The 27680-nt window shown below is 26.5% G+C and overlaps 1 protein-coding gene across 2 annotated transcripts; it reads right to left on the bottom strand.

The window, feature by feature from the left end:
• Positions 1-3861: 3861 nt before the first annotated feature.
• Positions 3862-27335, bottom strand: LOC107455083 (lysosomal-associated transmembrane protein 4A). Of its 2 annotated transcripts, none has more exons than XM_016072506.4 (7): positions 27213-27335; positions 24737-24871; positions 17372-17582; positions 16257-16333; positions 12700-12918; positions 7853-7948; positions 3862-6779 (listed from the first exon to the last, which is right to left on the bottom strand). In XM_016072506.4, the coding sequence occupies exons 2-7, from the start codon at positions 24833-24835 to the stop codon at positions 6681-6683; spliced, it is 801 nt and encodes a 266-aa protein (XP_015927992.1). In that variant the 5' UTR covers positions 24836-24871; positions 27213-27335; the 3' UTR covers positions 3862-6680. The 2 variants fall into 2 exon arrangements, with proteins under 2 accessions (XP_015927992.1, XP_087011988.1); XM_087155862.1 differs by having other exon boundaries at positions 27217-27267.
• Positions 27336-27680: the final 345 nt, after the last annotated feature.

A 27680-nucleotide genomic window follows, 5' to 3' on the forward strand; every position in this document is an offset into this window, starting at 1 on the left:
AATAAGTAGTAGTAATAAGTAGCATTCTTCGAAGCATTTGGAGTTTTGATTCCGCATTATTCTTTAGACTCTATTGTTAGTTTTAGGATCAAAAGAAGATGTAAATGTTTTTTAAATTTTAGAATATGAAGATAAACACCAACTGCTGAAACTAATAGTATTTTATACATCATTTTCTTTAACATAGAACACTAATCAATAACATATTAGAGTAGTGAATTAATTTATTTTTAAAAACAGTTAAAGATCTATATTACACACAATAAAAAAACCACAGTTCTCCATAAACTGTATTAACATTGTAGGAATAAACGGTAAAAATTGTAGTTAAAAATTTTTTATTACTAAGCAACAGGCAACAAAAAAAATAATAAATAAATAAACATAATAATTTTGCTAAGATATTACTATCTCTAAAGCCATCCAAAATTGTTAAATTTGTTTATTATTAGTGCTAAGGTTCTTGATAATTTCAGTTTATTCTTTACAATAAATAAGAAATACTCAAGCATATATTTTTTCGTTTCAAAGCACTTAGATTTAAAAAATATTTTACAGAAATAATATTGATCGGTTCCACATATATATTACCATGGTTAGTAGCTAAGTTTGATGATATGTAAATTAACTATAAAAAAATAAAAATTCTATGTCACAAATCCTCACATTTCAAGGTTTATATTATAAAAATATTCTACTGTGTAGTTATAATTAAAGTGGAATTTTTTAAATACTACTGCATTTTACATTATGTTAAATTCAAAATATTCAGTTTCTGTTTTGTCATTTATATACAATATATTAATATTATAGTTTCATTAATTTAATCAGGTAGGTTTCTCTTCTACCAAAAACCTTACTTTAAAGTGCTTATTTACAGGGCTGTTTTTCTACTGCTTGCATGTTATTTGAATCCCCAGTAAATTTTTTTTTTAATAAAGAAGTTAATTACGACCATATTTCCTAAACTCAAAATTGATGACTTTACATGTTCTGTTGCTGAGTTAATCCCCAGAATATACACAAACACTTTTATGAGCCTGCTATATTGGTAAAAGAGGGGCAACTGAGTTAGCAAGAAGCTGAAAGAAAATCTAGCTCACCAAAATCAAGGAGCTGGCCATCCATCAACTTAAACAATTAAAAAACAATAATAGAATGTCTGTTAAATGAAGTATATTTCAGGGTTCTCACGGTCCTTAAAAACTGCTTTATTTTCATTTTAAAAATCAAGAGCCCTTAAAAGTTTGTCATTTTGGTTAAATGTTTTTAAAAGTTTAAAACCTTAATTTCCAGTATCACTAGTTGATTCTAAGAATTATTTAGTCTTACAAAAATATTTATAACAAAATATCCGAGTTTCCGTTTAGAATCATGCCCTTCATCGAGAGTACAGCATTTTGAGTAATATAAACATCTTTTCATCCTTGCCTCGTTTTAAAATCAATTACCCTAAGAAAAAAAAGTAAGAAATTTTTTTATAACTAAATTCCATTACAGAAACTTTTTAAAAACGTGAAAAGTTAAATTAAAGTGTATGATATTATAAATTAAGTAAATGTTTATAAGTAATTGTAAATTTTTTAAAACAGTAGCATTTTAAAATTCTAAATTTTACTAAAAAGTAAACAGTTATGTAATAAATACAACTTTATCAGTACTTGCAACATACTGAAATAGTTTTATTTTCTTAGGTAAATAATAATTGGCACTGTTACTGTAGTATATGTATATTTCATGATAAACAATTATATTATACTATATTTAAGATCCTTAGTTTTTTCAAATAAACTCTTTAAAAATCTTTAATTTTAACTTTGATAAAGAGTGGGAAACCTGATGTTTGTAGGTTTGAGCGAGATTTGATTACCCTTATGATAAGTAAAAACTTTTGCATTTTATATTAGAGAAAATTATGTTTCTTTTAAGGAAGGCAAACCAATAGATGACTGGCTTAATTTCAGCGACATCCTTACTTACCCTTGAAAAAAGCTGAGCACCTTCTGATCTTTGCACTAGTCTATTACAATTCCAAATATTGTCTATGATTTTTAAAAAAATTAGAAGCAGTGTATAAGGAGAAAAAACTGATATCGTCAATTAAAGCCTGCTTAGTATCCAATACAGAGGAGCTAGGATTCAATCACAACTCCACCTATGTTTATGGAATACGTGAAAAGATTTTGTTACTGTTTCTAGAAAGAGTAACCAACAGTTCTTGAATGTGCGTCAGCTAGTGATTAGTACCCCACAAGAGATCAAAAGTACACCAAATTTTTACTTTTCGAAATTTTTGGTGGGGTAATTATGACCACCGCCTTTAAGATCCTAAATAAGTGACTTAGAATATTAGCTATTCTTTTTTTTATGTTCAAGTCAAAGGATCACCATTAAAATATTAAACTTTAATTGCGTGTCATAAAAAAGTTTGAATTAAAAAAAGTGAAAAGGGTCATAGTTACCCTAATTGACCCCTTATGAATTTTTTAAACCCCAAGCTCCTTACTTTTCCTATAGTTCTTGAAAAGTTTTTTTAAAAAAAATTTATGTGAGCATAATGTAGTGGTTACTATCGCTGATGCTCAGGGGACAATATCTCTGATCTGCATTAACTGAACTCTCCATTGCGCGATGCTTTTTTGTGCAGAAAATAGCTTTTTTAATAAATATAAATCTTTCCAATTATTTTTTTGTGAAATAATGCATATACACATGTACTTCTGTTTTGAACTTGTTAAAGAAATTTTTTATAATACCAAAACAATTCCAGTTATGTTGAGCTTTCAAGTTGGTTAAATTCTATATAGTCTGGCATTTACTATAATTTATTTATATGTGTCTGTTTTCTTGTTTAACGATTTATGGTTCAGAGCAGAAAAGAAAAAAAAAGTCAAGAAATCAAAGGAAAAAAAGAAGCAGTGCAGTGGGTATCAGACACAAATCACATTAACAATCACTTATTGTGATGATCTTATGGTCAAATCAATAAATATGACATATAAGAAAAAGAATGAAATTCATTGATTCAAGCTCAGACAGTGACACTGAGCGAGAATAAGCACACATGTTCAGAAAATTCCAATTATTGATTTTCATGGTTGAGTGTCAGTGTTGATTTAAACTTTTAAAATTTTGATTTTAAAAAAAATCGTTATGAAATGTTTTCTCTAGAAATCTTTAAGTTTGTAGCTATACAATCAAAAGTATCATCAGTCAAAATATTTATAATTATATGCTTTTCAAAATATAAAGATTAATGTATGCGCAGCTTCAATAGACACTGCATATGTGTTTCTATTGAAGCTGTGAGAGAGTGATAAGTGAACTTTATTCCTGGAGACTAAGTTTAATTTTAAGTTTCTTCTAACTTCCATAGTTGACTTTTAAATTTTTGATAGTTTCCCTTGCACTAAATTTTTAGCGAATAGAACCAAAACTTTAAAAAAAAAAATATTTTATCTTATATTTCTGTAAAATATAAATGCAATAGTCCTAATATTTAAACTTCAACTGAGGTTTCGAGTAGTGCCAAAAAATATAAAAAATAGGGATGAAATATTCTGAAAAATCGAATTTTAGTAAGCAATTAATTTTTTAAAATTTACAGACCATTGTACTTAGAGCTATATATACATGCTGAGAAATTCTAAATATGTCCCAGTAGTTAAGAATAAATTATTTAATTTAAAAAGAAATGAAATTAAGTTGTTTTAGTATCACAATACATTTTTGGGCACAGCTTGCCTCCCTTCTTTCATAATTTTCTTAAAAATAATTGTTAGATAGAAAAGAAAACTTATATTTTCAAACTACAATGTAATTTATGTGTTGACAATGGTAATATTGTTAAAGAAGCAGTACTAATTGTTAAGAAACTTAAACAATATTTATTACCTTTATAATCAATTTACATTATTAATTTTATTGCAATAACTTGGAAATATATGATTGAAAATAGATTTAACATATAATATATAATTATTTGCTATGTGAAAAGATACTGATATAACTTTACACAATATAAACAAACTGAACCAAAATATGTTTTAATTAGTCATAAAATATGGTGCAAAATTGTTCATCAATGTATAGATATATATATATATATATAGGTATGTGACAAGTATATAATTTTTAAGTTTGTAGTAGAAATTCTATTGTAAAACTTTTGCAACTTTTAAATAAATTTTTTTTCTGAATAATAGTAAATTTTTAAAATGCACTTTCAGAAAATTGTAGTATTTATAAAGATTAAATAAGTATATTTTTGCAGTGTATTAAAAAAAATTAACTTGTTTATGGAGGTAAAACAGGGTCGTTTAATACTGCAGAAATAATGTTTTATTTATCAGGTTGCACACATGAAAAAATATTGTTTTCAAAAGAAAACCAATTGCTTCAGCAATGCAGTAAAATAAAAATAAAATAAAGATATATATATATAGATATAATGAAATGCTATAATACACACAAAATCACAGTGTTTAAGTAATGAACACTGTTGTATCAACATAAAATTTTAATGAGAGAATAAATGCCTGTTAAGTAAATATATTAAATTTTTAAAAATTTTAGTTATCTAAAAGGGAAAGTAATAATTTAATGAAACGCTTTTAGAAATTCTGAAGTCCTTTTTAGTAGCACCTAAAAACATGATTGTTCAAAAACTGTAGATTTAAATATATTACAAAAGTAATACAAAATTATGATTGCTTGAAAGAAACAATAAGGAAATATTTGAGCTTTCTTTAAACGAATTTAACTAAATTGTTAGTTACTACAAAAAATGTAAAAGAGTATTATAAGAAAGTTTAATGATTAATTCTCTAATCAATATTAATGAACCTACAATATTTTTAAACCAATACATAAAGACAGAATTTAAATCTGATGTTAGAAGATGCAAACTAACATACTTTAGTAAATTTTAACTAATTTCAGTTTTAATAATAACATTTTTCAAAATAATTTCTTCAGAAGTTTTGTAAGAGAATTTACAAGTTGTTAGATTCAAACTAAATAAATGTTAATACTATTATCTTGCAGCTTTCAATTTATGAGAAAAATAATCCAGCCTAACCACTAAGTATATGTTCTACCACTACCAAATATATCACTTATTTTTACTTAGGAAAAACTTGAATCCCACACTTAACTAAATGTCTAAGATTTAAAACTGTTGTTACAACTAAACATGCATTCAAACAGAATACATTCAGGGATATAACATAAAACAAATATTAAGAAATTGATGTATATGCTTTGCGAACACTGTCACAAAAAAACTAGCCAGAGATAATGCATGATTGTACATCTCAGGCTAATTTTGATTCAAATATATACAGGGAGTGGACAAAATAGTTGAAGCACTTCTATACTATTAAATTTTTTCATATTTCTCAAAAAATACTAAAATATCAATTTCATAACTTCAGAAATGTTTACAACATGCGATTTCTCATACTTATCAATGAAGTTGAAAGCTTTTAGAGGTTTGAGGGACCGACAATAAGTTACAAACGGAAAATAGTGTTTTTGAACACCCTATGTCAAAAAACTTGGAAATTTTTTTTTAACTTGTAATAATTATTTTGGTTATATGAAATAATTAGACATTTTTAGAATTTTTTTTGTCTTGCGTTTTTTTGCTACAATTTAAAAAATATTCAATAGAATTAAAGAAAACTTTCAGAATAATTTAAGATTAATTAAAAAGTTTTTGCTTTAAAATTTGAAAAAAATTGCTGAAAACTGTGCACTATATAAGTAATTAAAGTAGTTCTTATATAATGCGCATGCACAGAAAAAATTTAGTATTTTTTCTTAATTTTGTAGGGAATCGTATTTGGCAACTAATGAAAAAAGTCCGATTTGAATATCTTAAAAATTTAAGAAGTTTCAAGCAACTGTAGTTTTTGTACTTTTTAAAAGAAACTCAAAATGATAACAGGTTTTCTATAAATATTATTTTGTATAAGATAAAACTAAATAACTTACAATAAATGTTCATACACTGAAATATGATTGCATGAGGAAAAAAAAGATGCTTTTATGAGGATAATCCTTAACAATGCTCGTGTCATTTTTAATTAATCTTATTTAATAGTAGAACTTCCTTAATAAGAATGCAAAATCGCATAACCTACACACTTATAAAATGATTCTTTAAGTATTTTTTTGGGAAAGACCTAAAAATGTGTTGGTATAGGAGTGTTTCCAATATTTTGACCAACTCCTGTATATTAAAAGTAAAGTGGTATATAATTTTTAACATTTCACATAATTGTTTCTTCATTGCAAATTAACTTAATACAAAATTATCAAGTGAAATCTTATGGAGCTAACATTCAAAACTATATAGTACTGAATTTTATTGATTTATTTAAATTTTGGCGTGGTATATTAACAAAATATATAAACAAAATTGTGATATATTTTTAATATATTAACAAAAATTAGTTGAATATTAGTTCTGATGATTTATTAAATAAATAAAAAAATCAATCAGTATTTAAAACAAATTTTTTTATACACAGAAATGAGACTAGAAAGATTTGAAATATGTTCTACAATCTAGGAAACAAACAAAAAAAGAAAAAAGCTCCACAGACTAGCAACACAAAAAATTCACTTTAGATACATATATGTATAATGAAGGAGCAACACATTTTGAAATTTGTTTATACTCCATGAAAATCAGCAACATATGGTGGGGGTGCATACATTGCAGCATGAGGTGGTGCTTTAGTTGCTGTATCATAATCTGGTGGCAATAGAGCCTAAGTATATAAAAAATGCAAGCAATTAGTTTATGTAAAAACTACAATAACACTAGGAGAATAATTAGTTTTTTTATATTTATGATACAAATTATAAACCAAATTTATTTAAATTACCTTATTTAAATAAAAAAATATTAATTTTGGATAATTTTTAAAATCTTAGACTCTGTTTTCAGTTTTGAATCTCTTTTAAGGTATCATTATAAGAATTTAAATCATTGCAACATACTTAAATTTTTTAATTAAGTTATAATAATCTAAAAAAGTTTAATTTTTTAATTAATTATAACCCACTTCAAAGAAATTTTTTTTAATGTGTGACCAATTCTTTGTTTCTGATTTTCTTGGCATTCTGAGATAAAGATGGAATGTTGCATCATTATGAAGCATAAATAATCAAACCAAAGTGGCTGTCTTTCCTGCTTTGTGGACAAGCTAGCTATGTTTTCATTAATATTGATTTTGATTTATACTAGATTCAGTTTTTTTAAAGATCTGATTTTGTATAAAGTTTTACATATTTTATAAACATAATTAAGTATTAAGATAATTTGTTGGAAAAAATTGTGTCTACTTTTCTAAATACATATATTTTTTTACATACAAATTTTACAACATATATAAATTAATTTGAACAAAACTTGTCGAAATGGCAGAACAGAGCCTAATTCATGTTACAATTAAAATTATGTTTTGTTTAGAGTGCATTTGATTTTAAAATTTTATTTTATATTTGAATATTAGATTGATAAGTTTCATTGTATAAAGAATTGATAAGAATAATGGAAGCTCAACTAATTGATCTTTTAAACATTTGGCCAAACTTCCCTGCTTACCTGAAAAATTAATTTTTACTCACATTACTAAATGAAAGATCAGTGTATATGTAGAGATGAAGTTTTCCTAATGATATCAACATCTTAACATCAAGAAAATTTTGAAGTACTTCTAGTTAAGAAATTTATTATTTAACGTTTATATTGAATAATTTTTTCATTGCCTAGTAACCAAACTTTGAAAAATAAATTAGCAATCAGAACACATTATAAAATGATTTAAATAATGCTTACTTCATTATCTGCTTCAATGTAACTTCCAACAATTTCAGCCATTTGCAACAGTTTCAAGTATTTATAGCAAGACCAAACTACTCCCATGAAGTATGCCTAGAAATCATACTTTAATTGATTATATTGTTATTTTCGTCTTATGAAAATTACAATTTCACTAATCTATAATCAATTCAAAGTTAAAAATAAATAAAAATGAAATATTAATTGAAAATAAGGAGACTCATTCCTTTTCACTTAAATTGATGTGGTAATATAATATTAATCATCTGAAAGTAATTTTTTAAAATCTTATTACAGGTTCTGTAATAAGAAAAACCTTTAATTTATGATGTAATTAATTTAGGAGTATATACATTACATTAATTTAGGAGTATATACCTTATTTATACATTACCGTAACTCTTTTTTTATGAGGTCTCATACCCTTTATCTGTAATTTAATGCTATTAATCAATTTTTTAAAATCAATCTCTTTTATTCCAATCCTTCACAGCTAAAAAAATAGCAATGTATATATAGATAATCAGTTACTATATTCACTATGAGTAAATTTTTAAAAAAAATTTATTTATTATTCATTATTAACATAAGCGCTGCACTATATTGTACTGGAATTTGAAAATAATGAAAGTAGATGTATGCGTTGAAAATTTTCATTTACTTATTTATTTTATTTATCTAAGTTATTAAAGAGGTTTGCCTTTATTATTTGCTGTTGGGAGTTAGGATGGGAAAAACTTTTATTGCTAAAGATGTCTGTGCAAAGGCAGGGTTGGCAGGTTTTTGACATGTGACAGCTTTTGACAGTTTAAACCATGGTTTAAACCGTCACGTCAAAAACCTCACTGTCAAAAATGTCAAAAACCTATATTCATATGTGAAATTTAATTAATACATAAAATTTATATATTTTTTAAAGGATAGTGTTTCTAAATATGTTCTAGAAAAAATAAATTTAAAATTTTGAAGAAACACTTATATTTTGAATAGTAACCAAAATCTTGTACTTTTGAAAACTCACATCTTTTGTAATATTATGTATTCATTTTCATGTGTTATTAAAACTCACATCTTCTGTAATATTCTGTATTCATTTTCATGTGTTATTGAAAATCTGCAGTGATATTATTAAGAAATTTATTTATAACCAAATTTAGTGTATAGTATAGATTATACTAAAAATTAGACATTTTTAAAGATAAACATTAGCAGATTTGTACATTAGAAGATGTTCTTTTAAAGAAAAATCTTTTTAATATTCTTTTAAATCTTCTTAATAATCTTTTTAACATAAGACAATACAAATTTAAGTGCTTTCTGCTAAATACACAGAGTAGTTAGTGTCGATTTACAGTATATTCAGCCTATTCATTTACTATGCTGAAAATTTAGTTTATCCAAATACTTGTGAATTTCATTTTGCTGAATACGATGTAGTTTTGTTAAATATCTAAATATTCAGCTGTTGAATAATTACTTCTTGCTTTCAAGATATGCATTATTTGTATTCTTAATACAAGTGGAGAAAAAAAAAATTAAGAGATAAAAATTGCTTTAAAATGATAAGTGTAATAATTATAAATAAATATAATAAACAATATGAATTATATTTATCATTATTCATAAATTTAACTACTTTTAAATTCAAATTAACATACTGGATAATAAAGATATTCGGTATAACATTAAAATTTTTTTTTTATACACTTGTATCTTATATCAAGTTTGTATTTATACAACATAACTTGTAAGTTCCTTATAAATATTAGTTATATGTTCCTTATATGTCAAAAATGCATAGTAATAAACTTTTAATTTTCTTAAGTATCAAAAAGAAAAAAAAAATTTTTTTAAATATAAATATTTAAACAATTTTTGTGCAAAAAATTGCTGATTACCTATAGTATAATTAAATTTCAATATAATGCATGGCAACTGTTGGTAGTTTTGAAGTTAATATATTTTCTTGGCAAACTTCAGTTTTTGACATTTTCGACGGGTTTTTGACGGTTTAAACCAGTATTATACCCCTGTCATGTCAAAAACCACTTTTTGACGTCAAAAACCCAACCCTGTGCAAAGGTAAAAACTTTTGACATGAAAAATGAAATTAATCTGAATTATCATACTATAAGAAAAAACATCATTAAATGATATGTATAACTCTCAAAAAGACTATTGGTACTACTTTAAAGCTGAAACCCAAAAATAATAAGTCAAATTTTCAATAAGATGAAGTTTTTCATCAGTCCTGTCAGATTTCAATTCTCATGGAAAGGCTAATTATATTATTTGAAAACTAATATAGTAATGCTTAAATGGAGTTGCCTGTGATAGGTGTCAGTAATTTTAACAAATTTATCATATAACTCTAGCTTTAACATTCATGAAAATTGTTTTTATTTTTTATCACAAGCATTCTAGTATTGAATTTCAGAGAAGATTTAATTAAAGTTTTTTTCCAGGTGGTTATAGTTATTCGAATGCAAAAAATAAATAAACATATTTCTAGAAGTTGTTTATAAATACAATTATAATATAGATAAATACCAATAAGGAATACATAATCTAAAAGAACTATCAGTAATGCAAAATCATGAACACCTGAGATGTCAAGATATAATAAGTAGCAAACAAAAGTCATTGTGTCTTTCTTTAACTGTAACTACCCAAAGAAACATTGATAAGAATAATACTTCTGCAAATTTTTAAGCTTAGTGTTTGGGAAATAGAATAAAGATAATAACAATATCAGAGAAAATTTTATTTGTTTCATAATGTTACACTAGAGCTATACTAATAGGCTATTGGCAAAGAGTGAGCACAGATTTTAGAATTAGTTTAAATGAAAGTGAAATAAAACTGGAGTCAGCTACTTACGAGAAATGATACTGATTTGAAGTAATTTATAATGAAATATAAAAAATGATTTTTTAAGAAAAAAAGCCTGTAAAATCCAATTTTATAGCTTTTTACTGTCTTAATTGTATATTTTACACAAATATTTTCAGAGAGTATGACGAATTAAAGTTTAAGTCAAGAAAAGTATTTTAGAATAGTTAAATTGGATTTTACAGATAACTACCGTAAAATACCGATAAAGCGCCCCAACTCGATAAAGCGCCCCCCTGTAGTTTCACATCTATGCAGATTGCCAATCAGTACCCAAAAAACGCCCCCCCCTCCTACATGCAGCGGCGCTTCCGACGAAATATTTTTTTGTAGCAAAAAAATTTGTCAAGGAAAGTTATTTAAGAAATAATTTTCTGACTATTAAAAAAAATTAATAACGAAGTCGACGAAATATTCGCCCGTATCGCGATCTGCTGCAGAACATCGCCAATTCTTAGCTAACTTTCGGCAGCAGCCTGTAAGAAAATAAATAAACGAAATAATAATTTTAAAAAAACATCGCATAAGGAGAAAATTTAAAAGGTATGCATCTTGTATCCACCCCCAGCTTGAAGAAAAATCGCAAGCTAGAAATCTATTTAGCGCCTTAGCAATTGTAATTTAAGTGAACAGAAAAGGAAGAATAGGACCCTAAATCCGACACTCACGGGACTGACGAAATGCCGCACTTCGGATCTCTTTCGGAAATTCCAATATGGCCCCCAAATATTACTATAATTCAATTCCACTGTTAATTTCAGAAAAACCAATAAATTTAGTCAAGTTTCGATCATAGATTATGATGGGGTGAATTTAAAACTGGCCCATCATAAGAGAAGAAGAAATAATCAGAATCCTATGAAGAAGAAATAATCGTTTCTTCTTTGGAGCGAGATCATAGTTCTCGTTTTTTCTTTTAGATAACATTTTGTTTTAACAAAAGACGCTTACCTCGCAAGAAAAAAAAAAAGCTTTTTAAACTAAATGCTAACAAACTAACAATGAATAGCAACAAAAAACAAGCTAAAAATTAATAACGATAAAAAAAGAAAAAAAGCAAGCAAGCAACAATTAACAAGAAAAAATAAAAAGCGGCAAAATAAAAAAAATTAATGAATCGAATAAAAAATCGCAAAAGGGATAAATTCATTTTATTGTCCATGTGGTAGTTTCAATGTCAACTGGGTGTGGCCAATTTATGGTCAAACAGAGGAGGGAAATTCGGGGGCAGTAAAGCACAGCTGTCAAGATTGATTGATCAGTTTTTTCCAACTTCCATTTCTTTATTTTGTTCATTGGAAATGCGGGTGTTTTTACTTCTCACTTTATTTTAAACTGCTTTAGAAACAGATGTTTCCTTTGATACAGATTTATTATTATTTTTTTCTTCAGGCTTCGTTTTTATTTTTAAAAGATAAAATAAAGTAAGTTACTTCAACAGAATAAAATTCAAAATAAAAAGAATATAGCTGATTTTTTTTGTCTTAACAATATAAATTTCTTAAAAGAAAAAACGAAAAAGATTAGAAGTCAAGGTCACCTTGATTGGAATGTACACTCACTGATAAGAATGTGAGAAAAATTTAGGGTGTGGTGGGAGAGTTGAATGTAAAAGATTGAGCAGAAAAGAAAGACGGTGCTTAGAATTTTCTTGAGTACCGTTTATCGGCCCCCCTCTATATCACGCCGATTTTCGTCAAAATTAAGGGGGGCGCTTTATCGGTATTTTACGGTATGTATTTCAATAAATTATTAAGTAAAATTTATTATTCATTATTATAGGCTAACCAATTAAATGTACTGTTATAGGATGAATATAATTTAATGGTAACAGAATTTCATCCTTGGATTTCTTATGATATATATGCATGTATAAACAGTTTTACCATTAGTAAACAACAACAAAAAAATATCTTTAAGTAAAAATAATTAATATTGTAAAGCAACCTAACCTTAAGCATCATGCATATAACAACAGCAATCATCAATATTGCACAGAGCCATTCTGGATTTAAATGTAGCAACTGTTTTTGCAGAGGTAAATCTGAAGCTTCCTCTAGCATTCTCCGAACATCTGGCACAGATGAGAAGTAACCCACAGCTGTTAATGCAGATATAATGAAATCGAATACTTGTAGACTGAAGAAGGGCATCAAATAATTTGGTTTACCCTAAAAAAATATTTTTAATATAATATAATATACAATAAATAGTTTCTACCCATTAATTAGTTAAAGGAATGCCTATAAAGACATGAAAAATAAATATTGATAAATTAAAATGACATAAAATTTAAGATTGCTCAAAAATTATTTACACAGTTTCAAACTTATAAATGTATAAAATCTATTTTACTATTTTTTTGAAACTAATAATGATTAAAAATATGATAAAAATTTTGAAATCAATGTAAAATTTCTTATTTATTGAAAACATAAATTTTCTATTGATATAATGATTTTGATGATTAGAGATAAAAGTTTAGTGCTTTTAATGTCATGGTTAATGAATAAATTGCTTAAATGAATACTGATATAATAAAATTTTATAACTAGTTTTAAAATAGGTCTTTTTGCTTCAAAAGCCTTAAAATATTTTAGGTTATTTTTTAAATAACTTAAGTACAAGCTTTAAATCAATACAGCATAATATTAAAATAAAATTTAGTATAAGTATATAGCTCGTGAGAATTATGTAATTAGTGCAAGTCATATAAAGAAACACTAGTGTAAATGAGCTTAAATGCTGAGTAATGGAATGCTTCTCAAAACAAAGAAAAATGAACAAGAAAAGTAAAATTGGCTGAAATATCTAATAGCTAGTATGTTTGGTTAGGTTTTCAAATCATTCTAGTATAGGCAAGAGCAACTTTTGAATCAAACTTTGAAATAAACTAGCACATTAATCAACTGGAACAGAACTGAACTTATTAAGTAGAATGCTATTGAATGTATCCCATAACTAAAAAACAACAACACCTGTTTAGAATAAGATTAAGTACTTTGATTATCAAATGCTTGTTACATAAAATTATGTACAGTTCAGAACATTAAAGATTTTTTCCCATTGACAACACTTAAAACAGAATGTATTTTTTGCCATACACAAATAATTTTTAACTCATTGAAAATAACAATATACCAATATATTGCAACTTAATTTTAATAAAGTAGTTATTTTTTAATTTTTAAAAAAAAATCATCAAAAATACTTAAAAATTTTAAAGTTATAATTATTGGGAATGAGAATGAGATGAAGTAAAGCTATACAAGTATCCTTTCTAATAAAGGGTGAGTATTGTGACACGGAGCCAGTAGAGTGTGTTCCAAGTTATTTTAACTTTAAAGCTGCTTGACTATAGATTTCGCTAACAATTTAGTTCATAGTTTTCATATGATGGCACGATTTCTAATTAGGTAATTTATCTTCTTATTTAAAATAATTCTGCATGAGAAACATACTATAACGGTACACAGTGTATATATACATTGAAATGATCTATACCTTAATATTTAACTCATTCCTACTGCATCTGGTTTGATAATTCTGCCTAAACAGTACCCATCAGATTTTCAATTTTTGAATACATTTTTCTATTGAATTATTGTTTCAATGAAAATGATAATAATAAAAATCACAATATTTCCTACTACAAATAAAAGTTTGGTATTAAAATACTTTATTTAAAACTAAATCATTTGTTTCCTTGAAAAAAAGGAGATATTTTCTCTCTCTTGTTTTTTAACCAATTGTTCTTGTTTTTTAACCAATCCTCAGTTCTTTACATATGACAGCAACGAGAACAGTTTTGAAACACTGAAATTAAAAAATGATTTTGTTTCTCGTTATTCATTTAGGGTTATTTTTTATATGTTGATATTCAACTTTATGAATTAATGGGTTATTTTGCTTGAAAATGGGTTAGATGGTTATACACAGCATTATATCACATTTCTTACATGGAATTTAAGCTTATTTGGGATCATTTGTACCTCAATAGTTTTTCGTTAATACAATATCAATTTCTATATATATTAAAAATACAACTTTTTTTGAAATTTTTCTCAGAAACTATGCAGATAATTTTTATTTTTGGAATTATTGTATTTGGTCATTTGAAATTATTAAGTTTAAAATGAGATAAAATAGATCTTTCTTTCAAAACATTTTCAGCCATTAAATTAAATAATTATTAATCACAAAAAAATTTCTTTTACATGGCACCTTTGAAAAATTAGCTTCATAACTGTGCAAAAAATTTCTTATAGATCCATATAAATAGTTTCAGAGTTATGGCAAAATATACAAACAGTTAAGTTAAAATTAAAGGGCTCATACATTTGGCATCTATTTTGACTATTCAGCGCCACCATACTTTGAGGGTCAAGAATAAAAATCTGTCAAAAAGTATACACTACTCTACAAAAATTGAAGCCACATTTAGTTTTTGACATTTTTTAAAATTTCTCAAGAAATACTTAAATGATTATTTTGTAACTTAAAAGATGTTTAGGTCATGCAATTTCTCATACTTACCATTTAAGTTTAGAAATTTCAGAGGTTTGAGGGTACACATTTTATTTTATGTCACGGGACAAAATTTAATAACAAATGATAATATCTTACAATGATCATCAGTACACCAGAATGTGATGGTATAAGAAAAGAAAAATATGTGAAAGAAAGGATGGAGGAATAATCCTCTCATAACGCCAGTGCCAATTTTAATATGTCTTGTTTAATAGTACAAAACAATATTTGTGATCATTATTTAGAGTTTTCTTTACAAAAAACTACTCATTAAATCGCTAATTTTCAACATATTCAAACTGGATTTTTTTCATTAAATATTAAATGTGATTCACAATGAAACTAGGATATATGCATAATATATATAGTAATAAATAGATCTGATGCATTTTATAATAACAAATTAACAATACTAGATAAAAAAATTATATATAATTTAGAGTGATATAAACATTACATTTATTAACCGGTGAATTTTCTTTATGGAACTTAAATTCGGAACTATTCTCACATTTCTATAATTTATAATTCATTTCATTACTTATATATTATTTTGACCATTCTTTCTTTAAAATTAATGCAAGCACTATGATTAATCTAATGTGCTGCCACTAATTTTTTCTAAATCATCAAAAATAAAAACAGCAAATTAGATATTAGAATTTTTTTGTGTGAATATTACAAAGGTATAATTATAGTAAGGCATATGATGAAATAAGTTTGAACAATGCTTTGTTTAAACATCACATTCAATTTATAAGAAATTTATATTTTTAAAGTAAAAGCGTAAACTATCTAAAACAAAACCAAAGGAAGCCTTGGTCTTTTGGGGATTTTTAAAATATGCTAGGTTAGGTTATTCGTAACAAGCCTCCCATCAGATTTTTTCAAACTTCAATTCACAATGAAGAAAGAGGAAATATAACAATAGGTATTAAAATTTATATTTAAAAAATTATTTATAAGTTAAATGACATACTCTAAGTGTACCATAAAGTAGAAATAATGTTAGTACACCAGTGCACACAGTTATTGCCAAAGCCACATGAACATCTTCTGAAAAATTAAAAAAAAAAAGTCAATATAATAAAAATGAATTTTTGACAAGTCAAATTATTTCTTTACTTTAAAATATTTACAAATAGAATAATATCTATACAGTGTTAAAGCATATAAGACCATTAATTTTTCATTTATTTATTAAACTTCGAAATAATAAACATGGAATTATCATACTTTTATGCGATTGCTTTTGTATTTAGTCAAAAAGTATTCATGCCATGAAAAATAAATATCACGCATTTAGGGGGAAATTATGCATGAAATACAAGGCTTAATGTTTGTAAAAAGAAGAAATAACATTCAATGTTATAAAAAAAGGCATTAAATCCAATGCCAATTGTTAATCATTAATGAAAATTTTTGAGTATTATATTAACTGATTGAAAAATTTGACCATAAATTGAAAGTAGAAAATTTCATTCGCTTTTTATATGTTCTATTTTAGAACAAATTCATTTTATTTATTTATGAAAACTTAACCTCACAATTGAGCTATTTCAGGATTAACAGCCTACAGGAGATGAATTTTTGCCCTCCCAAATTAGAACAGTATTTTTGAAATTAAAAGTGCTAACTAAATATTTGAAGGGTATTATTTTAAGCATGTTACTATCATATAGTTACCATTTTCTCGTTAACAGGCATAAGGATGAGTTATTTTTTTACTAATATGTATCTTTTTAAAATTTTTATTAGTTGTAGTTGTCACAGATATATAAATTCCCTCATCAATAAACAAATCATGAAGTAAATTTGGCACCTGTTTTAATTTATAAAAGTATTGTCCTAATTTCCAGGATAACTCGACCTTTGCATTCTAAATACAGAATAATAATAATATTTAGTAGTATGTTAACTTAATCGATGTACTCCGTTGTTACAATTGTTTTAATTGCCTTTTTTAAAATAAAGCAATAATAGGATTGATATAAATTTAGTTATTTTCATTATGCAATGAATATTTAATTGTTATTCAATTTTATTATAAATCGAGAAATAAATAAGTGGCAGCTTCATTGAAATGGAACTTACTGAGTTGGTGTTTATCATGCCCAAATGCATAATTTGCAGCAGGACCTGCACTCAAATCTGGCAGTTGTGGACTGTAATACTCAGGAGTTAACAAACCATTAACATCATGTGGTGTTGCTGTGCCCGATGTGGCCCAAGCCGTGAACCGATTTCTGGCTTCAGGATGTATCAAGACACTAAAGAGTAGTGTCAGAGCTAACAGATGTAATACCTTAAAGTATAGTTACAGATTAATCATTAAAAAGAAAATTTGTGAAACATATTTTCTTGTTGTGGAAATTTTTTTACAATGACCTGATTTTTCTTTTTCTACTCTTATAAATATAATAATTTGCTTTATAAGACTGAGGAAATTTTCTACATTCATTTAATAATGTAAGGTATTACACTTTGATACTAATTTAAGATCAAAACTCTTTTTGTCATTAAAGAGAAGGCACTTACTACCAATATCACAAGTATTGCACTCCATATAGTTACATAGGGATTTTTAGTTTTAATAAGAAACCATTATACTCAATACACTTATAGTTTTGAGGTATGTTCTAAATATAATTTTAGAAACTCTATTAAGCTTCTTAACATACATATTATTTTCCCATAGCATTTAAATTAATTTTCAATAAAATATTTTTGTATTCAGCAACTCAGATCAGACAGTTTTATTTATTTTTATTTTTGCCTCATAATTCAAATGTCACTGTCAAAGGGCTTTAAATAAATATTTCAGGTAGATATACTTTGTTATAAGACTTTGAAAATATAAAGAAAATAATAAGTATTTGAGTTAATTCAAAATATGCTTATAAAATAACATTTACTTGGTTATTCTCAAGTGACAGAATTCAATAATGACAAAGATAAAAAATAAGTGTTTGTAAGCAAGTTTGCCATGTTAAAATAATTTTAAAAATAATAATAGGCCACTTTTAGCGTCTAAAACCATTACATTTTAGAATATTTAAAGTTTAATACATAAGACGAACAATATTGTTACTTCATTAATATTTCATGTTTGCAATATTGTAAAATAATGAGTTAAACATCTATATTGATATTTATTTAATATAGAATGATCTACATGTTTTTGATACATCATTATTTATATTAATTTGTAAATGATAGGAAATGATTTAAAAATAAAATGGAATATTCGAAGTTGTATTTAAGTTGAATGAATAATTTAAATTTGCCATAATTTATTCTGAAGGTTGGAAGGTAAATTACATCAACAGCAATGAGGCAATTATTATTATGGATTTCAGTGAAAATTTTTCTTTTGTTCTTCAAGATGAAGCACAAGGTTATCACTGGACTCACAATTGCTGCACTTTACACACAGTTGTATTATATGTAAAGCAAAATGAAAATTTAATTAGTGAAAGCTTTTGTTTCCTCTCAGATGATATGGATCATGACGTATCAATAGTATACCAGACACAAAAGCTAATGATGCAATATTTGAGAGAAAATTTTCCTAATGTGACCAATGTTGAATATTTTACTGATGGCTGCGCTGGTCAATACAAAAACTGCTAAACTCTTTTGAATTTGTGTAACCATGAATTTGAGTTTTATGGAATAAGTGCAAAGTGGAATTTTTTTGCTACCAGCCAAGGATAGTCTGCTTGCGATGGAATAGGTGGAACAGTTAAAAGGCTTGTGTCAAAAGCAAGCTTGTAAAGACCATTGCATGATCAAATAATTAATGTACATAAGATGCATGAATATTGTAAGAGTAATATAAAAGGTATACACCTTTTTTTCATCAGCAACATTGAAACGATTAAACTGCGTAAAGAATTATTTAGGCGACTGCAGCATGCAAAAACAGTTTCAGGTACAAGAAGTATGCATTTTTTTCAACCAGAAGGTAATATGCAAATCAAAGGGAAAAGGGTAAGTTTTGATGTAGAATTTTCCATCACTGCCTGTTTAGATTCCAGTACTACCAATAATTTTGATGTTCCATCTGTACATAGCTATGTGGCATGTGTTTATGATGCAAATTGGTATATTGAAATGGTTTTGAAAGTTCACATGGAAGAAGGAGACACCACAATTAAATTCATGCATCCACATGGCCCATCCCTGTCATATTATTGGCCAAAAAGTGATAGTTGCATAGTTCCTTTTACAAATATTCTTCGTACAGGTGATATTAACACCAAAACAGGAAGGACATACATGCTCAATGATGAGTCAAACACTTCAGTGTGTAAACAATGGAAAAAATATTCTTCTGCAACAGGAAAATAGATTTAAAGAACTAAAGGTGCTTGATTTTTATTGAAAGTTTTTGAATTAATATTGATTTTTTTTTTGATTTTTCAACAGAAATTTTGAGTTTCTTTACTTTTAATGTATTTACTTTAAATTAAAAGCTAGCTCATTCAAAATATATGTTTATTTTGAAAAATTATAAGCATTATGCTGTTGCTATTCAGAATGAAATCTGCCATTAAAAAATAATTCTTTTAAAAAAAAGTGTGAGAACCGTCCATCAAAATTTTTACATCAGACGTTAGTATGCACTTTCAACTATCTTTGTCTAAAATATTTTTGAAATTGAAGGAGGCGAGTTGCCAGAAATTATCTCCTGAAGTTACTAAACTCCGCTGATCAAAAAACTGCAAAACAAACACATTTACTTTACACGTAAGATAATTATTTGCAAAAAAATATGCTTAAATGACAAATTACTTTATTCTGAACAAAATAAAAAAAATTATTATTCTATGACAAATATAAGGTGAGTTATAGACAGTAATAGCCTTTGATGTGTGAATCAAAATGTGCCATCTTGGCAAAAAAATAAATATTATAACTTTTAAACCCCTTAACTGATTCAAATATAGTTGTTATTTTTGAAATCAGCATCAAAAAATTAATAAGTGTACAAATTTTCCTCAAAATCTGAGGTGGTGGGTGCCATGGCTGGATGAACTGACATGGAATGACCCAGCCCTTACATTCTTTGTGAAACCATGTTTTGTAAATGCATAACAAAATTTTATCAGTGGCTACTTCGTTAATCTCTTATCAGTGAAATACAAGCAATGGTAATGATTTGTTTCATTTTTTTTTTTTGCTGTTTCTTCTCGTGTGCAATTGCATGTTTGTGCAAATTTAATAATTTAGATAAAACAATATTTCTTTCTGTTTTTTTGTTTTGAAATTCAAACATTATGTCAATTTTTGGGCAAACATTGTTGGTTCAGTACATATTAGCTTTAAATAATTATGGAATTATTAAAAATGTCATATGTGTCCACATAAAATTTCTACAATCTAAAAAAGTGACAATTTTTAAAATTAATCAATGCTTTCCAGCTTTCACCCCCTGAAAACATTTCGAAGGGTGCCTTTGGGATTTGTTTCAGGTTTTTTGCTAGGTAAAATTTCAGACACTGAAAAAATAAAATTATGTAAGCATTTTTCCATTTAATTACAGTGAAAAAAAGAAGTGGAAGAAAATTTATGGATGTAAGTAATTTGTTTATATTTAAATTATTTTCTTTATTATTGAAATTATTACAAAATATGATAACTTAAAAATTAAAACAATTTCATTTCAGCCATGAATAAAGCTTTAAATAAAGCTACAGTTTTATTTTATGGAAATAATGACATATAGCTATATTTTAAAAGTGTGAGGGGAAAAAATATTTTTTTAAATATTAAAATTTCAACTCACTTCAAATGAAAATATAACTTTACAACTATATATGCGGTTTTCATTATAGAATTTCATTATGTGAATAATGAATGATCACTATAAAATTACTAATGGCTAGAATAAAATGAGAGATAGAGAGACTGATATAAATAATGAGAGACTTTTATAAAACACGTTTTATAAACTAACAAGATCAATTGAGATTTTGATGAAATTGGTTCATTTCTAAAAAAAAGTTTAGGAATACATTCAAAATTAAAAACAAACACTTGAAAAAGATTAATAATATAAAATTTATCAGAAAATTCTTTGGGTAAAGGAAAGAAAATTATGAAGAAAAGTTTATCTATTCTAGTATTAATACCGTAATTTCGCGGAGATATGCCGCGGCGTTATTGATTTAAAACTTGAAAATTTAGTAGGAAGGCGTATCTAACGGGGCGGCCTATATAGTATTACTTTTTTTTTTCTTCAAAAAATTTTGCTTTTTAGAAACCGCACTGGAAATTTCATCTTCATTTTTTCCACCTGTTATTGTACTTTTTATTTATTTTTTCATGCTTAATGTCACTCCAAAGAATGGTCAGCGCACCTGGAATTTCCCCCTCCCTAATCCTTTCTTGGAATCATTTTCTGGAGACCACTATCCACAAGAGAACAAAGTCTCTCTTTCCCTTCTGCCATATGGACAGCTGTTGAGTGTAGGAAATGGGCGTGGAGTGGAGAAGCATAAATCAGAAAGGAATGAATGAAGAAAATCAGGGTGGGGCCAGTGATAAAGTAACTGTAAAACAAACGCTTCCCCCCCCCCGTTCCTTCCAGGAAATATGACTCTTCCACTTGTCATGGATGCCTCTCTCCACTCCCCTTTTTTCTTCAGCTTGTTGTTAAAAACATGTGAATGTTTGGTAAATAAAGCATGCTGATGAGCTTGGAATGACCTTCAATAATCTTACAATTAGAATGTTCAAAAAGAATTTCAAACTTTCCACTGAGGGTCAGTGCAGATAGAAAAAGCAAAGTGTGTGAGAATTTTAGACAGGGATAAAAGAAAGACCGTCCTAGGCGGAGTCAGTTGAAAAAAGAAACCTGATTTGAGAAACGAAAATAGGGGGGGGGGAATTGCTAAAAATAGAAATTTGTTTTAAATGCTTGGGAGGGAGCTTTTTATTGTTTATTTTTTTTTCATTGCTCATATTTCTGTCTGATTTTGATTTCGATCATGTTCCTCAGCTTATTATTATTAAGTTTTTTTATTTTTTATCGTTTTATCTTCAGTTCCCATGCGTTTTTGTTTTATTAATATTTTTCTTTCGTTAATATTTTTTTTTCGATTTGTTTTAACATAACTTGTATTTAAGTTATCCATTTTAAATGCCTCCCATTAAGAGGGAAAATTATACCGCCGCGTTTTCGCTGTCAGCAATTAAAAGAGAAAAAGAAACTGTGATAAATGGCTTCAAAAAAGCGGAAATCATCCCGGGACAAACGAAACCGAAAGTGACGGAGATTAACCCGAAATATACAATTAAATAGTAAACCTAATTTGCTCTGATACAGAGAGTTGTGATTTTGAGGAATATTTAAGTGCAGTGATATGAATATATAGTGATACGTGATATCTAAATAAATTATTCTTAAGTTTTTCTTTGAGCAAAATTTGTTTGGATTTATCGTTTATTTCTAAAACACGATTTTGGGTTGTTAATTTAAAAGTAAAATCGTTTTATTTTTAAAAAATTTCATACTTAGTTTAATGGTTTATGATATATTAATTATTTTATTTATGTTTTAATGATTACTTCACTTTAAAATTAGAAAATACTTAATTTTACTTAGAAAATTATTAAAATCTTTTATATATACTGGGATTGTTTCTATTTTTTTTTAAATATTTAATATTCTTTTATTCATTTTTATTTAACTATTTAAATTATATACATATGCATATTTAGAGCATGTGTTAAGTCTTCAATCAATACCTGCGTTAAGTTCAAAATTCTTTCATTGTTAAAAATTCGGCGCGGCGTGTACCATGGTGCGGCGTGTCTGGTGAAAAGTTTTTTTCTGTCAGTCGATTTTTGAGGGAGCGGCGTATATACCAGGGCGGCGTTTCTCCGCGAAATTACGGTACTTAAATTTGAAATATTCATGCATAATAATCAGTTCGACACAAAATATAATTTGGAGTAAAAAGGAGGAAAATGAATGGTGGCAGAATTCGGCAGTAAAATTTCATTTAGTATTTCGGTATTGTTAAATAAATAATGCGTGAATGACATAAATACTATTTTATGTTTTATTGCTTCACAAAAATACAGAAAATTAAGTAAAATAATATTGCCAAATTATTCTACTAACCATTCAAATTTCCGTCTTGCTTATTTCAAACATAAAGAAAAAACGACACAAAATAATAACAGAAAACATAAAATCTAATATTCTAAAGCATTAAATAATTAATGCAAAATAATATTATGAGAAACACTAGATAATATTATATTGTATATAATCTAACATTATAGAATGCAGAGAAAACAGTGACTTTTTGTATCTTACTATTCAAAAGTTGTGCAAAATAATGTTAGATTTTCCGATATTATTTTGTATCTTACTATTTTCTAAAAGTTGTGCAAAACAATGCCAGATTTTCCGATAGCTAATATTATGTGATACTTGGGTAGGTAGCAATTTTTAAGAAGATTAGAGAACTCAATGAGGGGTGTAAAGTAGGTAGAGTAAAAGGATTTTTCACATTCAATTTTCTTCAGTGAAGAGAGCATTTTATTGCTCATTTGAGAGAAAAGTTAGATTGGTCATGACAATTATATTATTTACGTAAATGCTTATTTTGTTATTTTTAATGTAGTTCAATTTTGAGGTGTATTTCTTTTTTATAAATATTTTTTTATTTTTTATAAATTGTTTTATGTAAATGAAACATATTTCATTTTTCAGGAAAAATAAAACAGAAATTTTTTTTTCTTCTCAAAATGTTGATTTTTCATTCCCAAAGACATTGAGGGGGTCCTGACACCTCAGATCTTGCAATTGTGACACAGCAGTTTAGTCGGCCATCGGGATTTAAATTTTAACTCAGAGCTCTTCACCAGCAGGATCAAACAGGACTTCAGGCATTGGTCATTATAATGGAAGGGTTATAGTAACAGGGAGTCACACTAAAGAATGTAGACTCTATATTGAATAGATTTTTTCATAAGCATACGTACGTTTCTTTAGTCTTTATCAGTTTTGATAATCAAAAATGTATTAACTCTCTAATCAGTAACGAAATAATGAAGCAAATTCATTAGCACATTTAATTTTAAGAACACTTGTAATTTTTTAGGATAGCTCTCTGACCTATGTCACTAAGTTTTCCTTCTGTTATAATTTAATTCCTTTTCAAAAAAATATCAGAATAGATTAGTGTAGCATTAAATAGATTAGCATAATAATATAAAAATAAAACTATAGTAAAAGATACACTAAGATAAAAAAACAAACAATTACTTGGAAAAAAAGAGGATAAATCATAGTAATAATTGTAGCTCAAAGCTTACTATATATTCGATACTTTTTTAATAGAAATATAAAACAAATATAAAAATATAGATAAGTAAACAACTTAATTTGCATAATAAAACATAAGACCATAATAAATTTTTTTTCAGATTTCTACTCACCAAATGCCAAATTCCAAGAATTATAGTGCCAGTACGTACATGAAAACATATGCAGCAGCGGAAGTTTTCCCCACTATTGAAATCTGCTTTAATATGCATTTAGTCAACAAGAAAATGACCACTAGCAGATAAAAACTACAAGAGAAATACGTAAGTTATTTCAGAAAGATTTATTTATTTTTTTTTTTTAAAATTAGAAATCAACAAAATTTTTCAATGATATTGATCTATGGAAAATAATACCAAAACAAAGATAAATATATTTATGTACATGATTTTAACTAAATTAACTTTATAATTTAAACAGAAAGGCTTACTGCAAGACAATGATAGGCTGAACTTCCTCTTTTTATGGTCTATAAGAAAAAAAAATGATGGTACCGTACCATAAAATACAGAACAAGTCACCAGATTTGATAAGGCCCCTGACCATAGTTTCCTATGAATATTGACAAGCAATAAAAATCAAATCAGCCCCACATCCAGAATTAGATAATATAGATGCTGGGCGCCTAGACATGCATAAAAATTCTTAAACTTTGCGGATAGTTTTTAAAAATTAACAGGAGTGTCCACACGGTCTAAAAAAAAATCAAGTATCAGGATATGCCACTATTTGAAAATTACAAATCGTTGTTTAAATTTGAGTGATTTAAAAAACAAACACATGATTTTTATTCACATGGTTTAATAATCATGTATTGTGATGTGATTTGTATGTATGTGTTTTTAAAATCGAATATCGCAATTCATATTCACATGATTTTAATATCATGCATTGATCTAAGTGATATAAATATTATATATTGCAGTTCGTATTCACACAGTTTAAAAATTACATATCACTATTCGAATTCACATAATTTAAAAATTAATCGGTACTATTTGTATTCACGCAATTTTAAAATCAAATATTATAACGTAAATTCATAAACTTCTTTCAATATATACGTACCAAGCTGAACAACTAACAATCAGACAAAAACATTAGACAATACATACACTTTAAAATACAACATTGTACATATTAGTCAGATAGGAGCACTTGGTGGTATTCTGAAGAACCAAAAGAGCAATAAGTCAAATGAAGATAGCAGAATAAAGCAGAACAATGTGAATAAATCACAAATAAACCTACAGAAACGTACATATTTTTATCAAATCCTGTACATTTGTGCTTTATTCACATTGTTTTGATTTATTCAAAGAATGATTAGGCTAGACTTAACAGCGATAATATTGACAATGAACTTAGTCTAAAGATAGACAGGATATGGTTGCTCTCAGAATCTCACTCTGTCACCAGGTTTTTAACATTTTACTTCGATGGTAAGACATGCAAAGATATTTTAACACCATAAATCAATACTAAATTCCTCTACCAGGCCAAGAATTTGTTTTCCTCACAGTAAATAACAAAAAGTGAACAGATTTTTTTTATAAAAATGTAAAATTAGCAAAGTAATCCTGGTTGATGATTGGCATTTGTTGACATTTTGAACAAAAATTAAATAAATGTAATACAATAATAAAATATTTCTTAAAGGATAAAAACAATTCCATTAAATTGAATTTTTAAGTAGTAAAACATTTCCCAAGTAAATTTATATAAAAACTAAAATTTCTCTTAAACTAATGAAACTTAATATCTAATAAACGATTACACTGCGTTCTATCAGTGGAGAAACAAAAACTTATTCAAACTGTATCACACATGTTAAAATTAGTAAATGATTTTAAAATACTTTAATTAATATAAATATAAAAATCGAATTAGTAAGCTGCGAACTAATATGCTTTTGATTTTGTGAATAGATTATAATTAATAATAAAAAGATAATATAAACAGAAAAGCATAATTTCCCAACAATGAACAGTTATGTTAAGTTTGATTTTGAGTAATGATGTTCAATTCTGAAATATTTCTTGATATCATTACCATCTATTTATCAATGAAAATAATTAGACAATTTCATTTTTATTATATATTATACTAGCTAATGAGATCAAAGAAATATTTTATTATTCAGAAAGAGCAACAAGTGTAGTTTATTGTTTCATCATGACAAAAACCAAGATAACAAATTTTAAATTTAGAGTGTCATTTAAATTCATTAAAGTCCTTGGCACAATAATATTCTTGAAGAATGATAGTAATGTTAAACTAACGTTCGTTTATTCATTCTTATTTCAAACAACTGTTAAGGTTTATAAAATAAATAAAAATCAGTTTTTACAGATATTTTTAACTGTTGCTTGATTTGAATAAGGAAAACTATGTTAAAGAAAGTAATGACTTTTGAATGAAAAAGGATGAATTGCAGAAATGTTCGAAAATCACTTATTTTAGATCAAAGGATAGAAACATTAATAAGATTGGGAATAAATGAAAAATTCAAAAGATAAAATTGTTATAAATAATATTCAGTTAAATTAAAATTTTAAAGAGAAAACAATAAGAATTTCAGTTATTTACCAACAGGATAAGACAGTTTCTGTTACTTGAATTCACTTTATAACAGAACCAGAACAGTAACAGACTATTGAAAAAGATGTTGCCAGAGAAAGAAACGGAGATAAATGAGAGAAAATATACTTTAAGTATGAACTCTACTACTGCAACGCAGCCAGATTCATTCTTAACACACATGCGCTAATAAATAAAAACTCTGATTAGGGGTCAATCACTCAGTATCCGATTGTCTCAGACGCGAGTAAGAATGCTTAGCAATAATTAGTAGCAATAATTAGTTGCATTAATACGCTCGCATATAAAAATTGCATTCAAATAAAGTTCTATTCTCAGTGCATGCGTTTCTCTTACTTCAGATCACCACCGAAGGAGAATTCGCGATTGCAACGCTCGAATACGCCATCTAGGAAGAAGACTGGTTCCATGGCTTGATCCTTCTCCCTTCTCTTCTCAGTTGTATAGGAATATTAC

Source organism: Parasteatoda tepidariorum, chromosome 12, assembly GCF_982258835.1.
Source record: "Parasteatoda tepidariorum strain Cologne lab strain chromosome 12, Ptep-v5.0, whole genome shotgun sequence".
Taxonomy (NCBI): Eukaryota; Metazoa; Arthropoda; class Arachnida; order Araneae; family Theridiidae; genus Parasteatoda; species Parasteatoda tepidariorum.